This window comes from Geospiza fortis, unplaced genomic scaffold (assembly GCF_000277835.1).
Source record: "Geospiza fortis unplaced genomic scaffold, GeoFor_1.0 scaffold333, whole genome shotgun sequence".
In the NCBI taxonomy this organism is placed as follows: Eukaryota; Metazoa; Chordata; class Aves; order Passeriformes; family Thraupidae; genus Geospiza; species Geospiza fortis.
Genome location: NW_005054347.1, coordinates 2,947,797 through 2,953,174, shown reverse-complemented (window position 1 = coordinate 2,953,174; position 5,378 = coordinate 2,947,797). Strand labels below are relative to the sequence as shown.

Here is a 5,378-nt window from a genome sequence, read left to right as displayed (position 1 = left end):
GTGCGCTCAGCAGCAGCACTGGAGCACACTTTTGCGCCTGTGATGGATGGTGCTGTCTCCACCCTCCTGGGTGTCCTCATGCTGGCTGGCTCTGAGTTTGATTTCATCATGAGGTGAGCACTGAAGAAGGGTAAATCAGCCACGTGCTGCCCTACAAGAACTTTGGCAGTGGGGGCTGGTGGGTGTCCAGGGCAGTCCCCCCTGTCTGGCAGTAGGGATGTGGGGTAGCTGGTGAGCACATCTTGCGGGGGACTGCCATTCCATCTCGCCTGGAGGCTGGGGAGACATGGCAGGGCCAGGGGGGTGTGGAATGGGAAGCCATGTTTGTGATGGGACAGGTTCATGATGGCTGTGCCTGCTTACCCCATGTGCCTATGGTCCCCTCAGGTATTTCTTTGCGGTGCTGACCATCCTGACGCTGCTGGGGCTGCTCAACGGGCTGGTGCTGCTGCCCGTGCTGCTCTCTGTCATTGGGCCACCCCCTGAGGTACAAGACCCCTCCATCCCACCTCTCCCTCGTCCTCCCCAGCCCTGTACCCATGTTTCTCCATCCCCCATTGCCCCTCTCCCCGCCCACTTTTCATCCTTTATCCATCTTTGCCTTGTCCAGTCCCAATCTCATCTCGAACCCACCTTGGTCTATCCCTTGCCCTGTACCATCCCTCTTTTACCTCATCCTTTCTCTGACCCATATCCTACTTGCCCCATACCTACCTGACCTTGTTCCTGCTTTATTCCACACACAACTTCCCCCATCCTTCCCTGACCCATTTGATCCCATCCGTGCTTCACCTGGCATCACTCACATTCCCACCCTTGCATCAACCCATACTCCCTGCTTCTCCATACTCCTCTATCCCTGGCTCCTCTGACCTGTCTTTTCTCCCCAGGCATCCCTGGTGGATACTGGCCCCTGCCTACCCCCACCAGAGTCGATACCCCCATGTCTGGGCCCTGGGGGACTGTACGTCCGGCGTGCTCCAGCCTGGCCCACCACCTTCCCTGAGCCCTCCGACACGGAGCACTACACGGAGAGTGTGGGGCCAGGCAGCCCACGGGGACCCTTCGTTGTGCCCCCTGCCCCAGCACACATCCTACTGGAGGCTGGCAAGGACCCCAGCTTCCCCCGCATCACTGTGAGTGTCTCTATCCATTGTGGCATTGCCAACTCCTCTGCATCCCCAGAGAGAGGGTCATGGATAGAGCTGGGGGATGGGGGCTGGTGGTGTTGCCAGAGGGATGCTCAATATGACTGGAGACCCTCATGCTTTATGCTCCCCCTCCAGGTGCTGAAGCCCTACAAGGACAGCCTAGAGGCTCAGGGGAAGAAAGAGGCTTCTGGCCCTCAGCCTGCAGCCCCCCTGCCCTTTGGGGAGCCGTGCACCACGCTGCCCCGAGATCCCCCGCAGCCCTGCCCAGCAGGCACCCGGCCAGCGCCCCCCGCAGCCCTGCCCACCTACAGCACCCACCTGCAGGGTCCTGCCGGCAGCTACACCACCGTCACGGCCACCGCCTCAGTGACAGTGGCCCTGCACCCCACACTGCCCGGCTCCTACCCCACCTTCAGCCCTGAGGGCTTCACCAGCGGCGAGCGGGACTGCCTGGACGAGCCCAGCACCAGCGGCGCCGCTGTGCCCGACACCTTTGAGATGCAGAACATGGGACACCACCATGGGGCAGGTGCCTGGCGCTAGGTGAGCTTGGGGATGCCCTACCAGGGCTGGTGCATGGCGGTGTGGGGGTGTGAGGTGGGTGTGGAGGGACCCAACTGACCCCCACATCTCTCTCCCTGCAGATTGCTGGTTCCTGGGCAGAGCACCTCCCCAGCACCCAGTGGGCACAGGAGGGTGCAGAGCGGGGTCACCCGTGTCGTGCTGCTAATTGCCGGAGTGGTCTTGGCCAAGGAGGACTGGCCCCCTGCACCCTGCACCGGGGCTTGGTAGGGCAGGCTGGCACTTCTATGCAAGCTGTGTGCAGGCCAGGCCATGCCCGTGTGTCCCTCACCCGAGGCTGTACTGTTGGTGCCGTGTCCCATCACCCAGGGCTTGGGGTTATCCTGCCCTGGACTTATTATTGCCCCCCAGAAATGGAAGCACTAACTCCCCCCTCTGTTTCTGGAGCTGCTGGCAAGGTGGACTTGGTGCCATGCCAGCTCCCCCTCTGTGGGGTCACTGCCTGCTCCCCATCACCTCCTCCTGGGACCACCCATCCCAGGCCATGAGTGGGGGTACCCCAACAGGGTGCCCTGATGCCCCCTGTTCTGATAAGGGGGCAGCCCCAGAGCCAGCTATGCCCTGGCATGCCATGGGCAAGGCCTAGTGTGGGCACCCCCACCTTTATTTATTGCAAAGGGAAACTATCTATAGAGAGATATATATTTTTAAGCTTATTTTAAAAGATTTATTTCTCAGCCTACAGCCTCACCCGGCTGCCCAGGGTGCAGGCAGGGAGCGGGCAGACTCTTTGCCCAGTGCAGGGCTGCCCACTGGAGGCAGCAGGAGCCTGGGGGCACAGACCTGGTTCATGCCCCCACTCCATGGGCAGCTCACCCCTTCCAACATGCTAGTCCGTGCCTCAGTTTCCCCAGTGGCAAGTATGGAAAGGCTGGAGATCATGGATGTGCCACAGTGGAGAAAGGGAGCTTCTTTCTCCCCAGCACACAGGCAGGGTTTAGGAAGGGGGAGATCCTTGGAGTGGTCCTTGCTGTGCCAAGCCCCTGAGCTGTGCCACGATCACAGCCCCTGTGTGACACTTGTGCTCGGTCCAGGGGATGGCACAGGCTTGAGCACGCACAGGGCGCTGCACGCTGACGTGGGCTCCCACGGTGCCACCAGGCACATCTTGCTGGGAAACGGTATTTCTTACCATGTCCTCGTGCAACGGGGCTGTCCCTGCAGCCGGCCCCTGTCCCCCCCCCCCCCCCCCCCCCAAACACGCCATCTAAGTTATTTATATCAAAGAGAGCAAAGGTTTATTTTTGTAGTTTGTACAGGCGGTAGTGGGGACTGAAGGTTTATTTTTAAAGAGTAAATATATATATTATATATAAATTACCTGCTGTGTCCGGCCCTTTCTCCTGGGGAACACAGCTGGAAGGGGGGTATGTGTGCTTAAGACAGACCCAGCTGTGTGCACACACTCAATGGGGGGTGCAAGGAGGGCTGCACACCGTGTGTGTGGCACATGGTGGGGCTGGCAGCCTGTCCTGTGTGTGTGTGGCCTGCTGGTAGGGCTTGGCGGGGGTCGGGAGCCTGTCGGTGCAGCAGTGTGTGCAAAGATGCCCATGTGTCCCCTCGTAGCTGCACCCCCTCCAAGCCCCAGGGTACCTGTGCCCCTGCCAGGGCAGGTGCTGGCGCTTTTTCCCACTGCAGCACGGCCCCGCTGCCGGGGGAGGGCAGCACGGCCCCGGGGAAGGCAGAGCTCATCTTGGATCCCCATCCCGCAGGGATGTCTGCAGCCCCACCACCCTTGGGTCAGTACCTGGGCAGTTACACTGCACTACCTGCAGTGTCCTTGCACCCATCGCACAGCCCAGCTCTACCCTACCCCCAGCCCCTGCATCACTTTTAGGGTGACCCAGACATCCTGCCCTGGCCCTGATGTTGTGACATGGGACAAAGCACCTTAAGGATGCTCTTGGCCACGGCAGTATCAGTGCCCAGCCCCACTGCCTGCCCCACTGCAGAGTCCCTGGCTGGGCTGGACAAGACTCGTTGCCCAGCCCCTACTTGGCGTGTGGCTCAAGGTGACGGTGATGGTCGCGGGGCCGTGTGCCCCGGCGGGGACGGCAGAGGCGGGAGGGCACCCCACTGCCCCTCCTCAGTGCATGGGCACGCCAGGCTGCAGCAATGTTCTCCACCTGTGGGGACGGGGGCATTAGCATTGCCACAGTGGCCCTCCTCAGCCTATCCCACAGCACCTCAGCCCCGGAGGTCAGTCGGGGCACACTAAGAACAGGCAGCAGCTCACCGGGATGAGGAGGTCCTGCTGGTTGTGGCTCTCCAGTGTCACCAGTTCGCTGGGTGCCAGCAAGGGCAGACGCAGCTCCCTCACTGGCAGGGCAGCCACCTCTGGCACTGGACGCTCGAGGACAGCCTGTCAGACATCAGGATGTGAGGGATGAGGCTGGTGATGTCCTGGGCACCAGGGGAGACAGGGGCCTGGGGGCTCCCTCAGGGGCGGGGCAGCCACCTCTGGCACTGGACGCTCGAGGACAGCCTGTCAGACATCAGGATGTGAGGGATGAGGCTGGTGATGTCCTGGGCACCAGGGGAGACAGGGGCCTGGGGGCAGTGACACAGCTTCTGTGTGCATCACAGAGCCCTGGGCTCAGGGACAGGGTCCCAACACCCCCAGCCTGGGCTGGTGGGGGCCCAGGCACCCCTGGGTGGTCCTTGCTTCATGGCACTCACCGAGCTGACGTGTGCCCACTCCCGCACAGCCTGCACCACCTCCAGCTCATCCACGGCCAGGCGGTCACTGCGCAGCACCCGCGCCAGCACCACGTCGGAGAGCTCACGGAAGCCCTGGGTCCGCACCACTGCCTGCCAGCACACCACAACACCAGGGTGCTGGAACCAGGACCCCACACAACCACCACCCCCATCCATCAGACACATCCTGGTGCCATCCCTGCCTGGCACTCCAGCATCCCCTAACACAAACTCCAATCCCCGGGCACTCCAGTACCCCCCAGCCTGCCTCTGCCAGTCACCCAGCATCTTCTCTCCAAATACCATTCACTCCTCTCCCAGCCTCTAGGCATCCTGTCCTTAGGAGCCCTGCTCCCTTGCCTCATGCAGTGTTCTCCATGCCACGTGCCCCCCATACCCGGGGGTACCCCACACCATGCTCCCCCATCACCTGCCGCCGTACCGCGGTGCAGCCCTCGATGAAGGCCAGGCAGTGCTGCTGGAGGTCCACCTGCCCATAGGTCACTGCAGCCTGTGAGACAACACAGACACCTGCAAGGGGGTCCAGGGCAGGAGGGACTCCCTGCCAAAGCCCTACAGAAACATGGGCACTGTTAGGGACACAGGTGAGGCACACATCCCTCTGGGTTGGGTACCACAGCGAGAGTGTGGGGAGGAAGGGGCACCAAGGCCCGCTCCTTTTCTGGCCAGCCCAAGAGCAAATGTTTTGGTGGCTCTAATGCCCATAGTGGTCACCCAGCCCCACCCTAAGCAGGACATGTGATTTTCCACCTCTGCTCAGGCACCTCACCAAGCCCACAGTGGGTGAGAAGCCCTGCTGCTGTTCTCACAAGGTAACACTGCAGGCACATGCAACCAGCAGCCCCCAGTGCTCCTTGTGTGGGCACAGGATCAGCTTAAAGCCTCCCACAAGCACCCCACACCCCTGGTGCCAGCTTCAGCCTG

At 61.7% G+C, this 5,378-nt stretch overlaps 2 protein-coding genes across 2 annotated transcripts in view; one reads left to right on the top strand and one right to left on the bottom strand.

Moving 5' to 3' along the window:
* PTCH2 (patched 2) overlaps positions 1-2,917 on the top strand; it is an 11,707-nt gene extending 8,790 nt beyond the window's left edge. The window contains exons 17-20 of the mRNA XM_031058712.1: positions 425-487; positions 891-1,136; positions 1,287-1,694; positions 1,796-2,917. Coding sequence (XP_030914572.1) covers positions 425-487; positions 891-1,136; positions 1,287-1,694 — 717 coding nt within the window. The 3' untranslated portion in view covers positions 1,796-2,917. The remainder of the gene's footprint in view (positions 1-424; positions 488-890; positions 1,137-1,286; positions 1,695-1,795) is intronic.
* Positions 2,918-2,921: 4 nt separating this feature from the next.
* Positions 2,922-5,378, bottom strand: part of BTBD19 (BTB domain containing 19) — an 8,425-nt gene continuing 5,968 nt past the window's right edge. Inside the window, exons 5-8 of the mRNA XM_031058669.1 lie at positions 4,876-4,944; positions 4,413-4,544; positions 3,970-4,095; positions 2,922-3,859 (exon numbers count right to left, since the gene is read on the bottom strand). Coding sequence (XP_030914529.1) covers positions 3,725-3,859; positions 3,970-4,095; positions 4,413-4,544; positions 4,876-4,944 — 462 coding nt within the window. The 3' untranslated portion in view covers positions 2,922-3,724. The remainder of the gene's footprint in view (positions 3,860-3,969; positions 4,096-4,412; positions 4,545-4,875; positions 4,945-5,378) is intronic.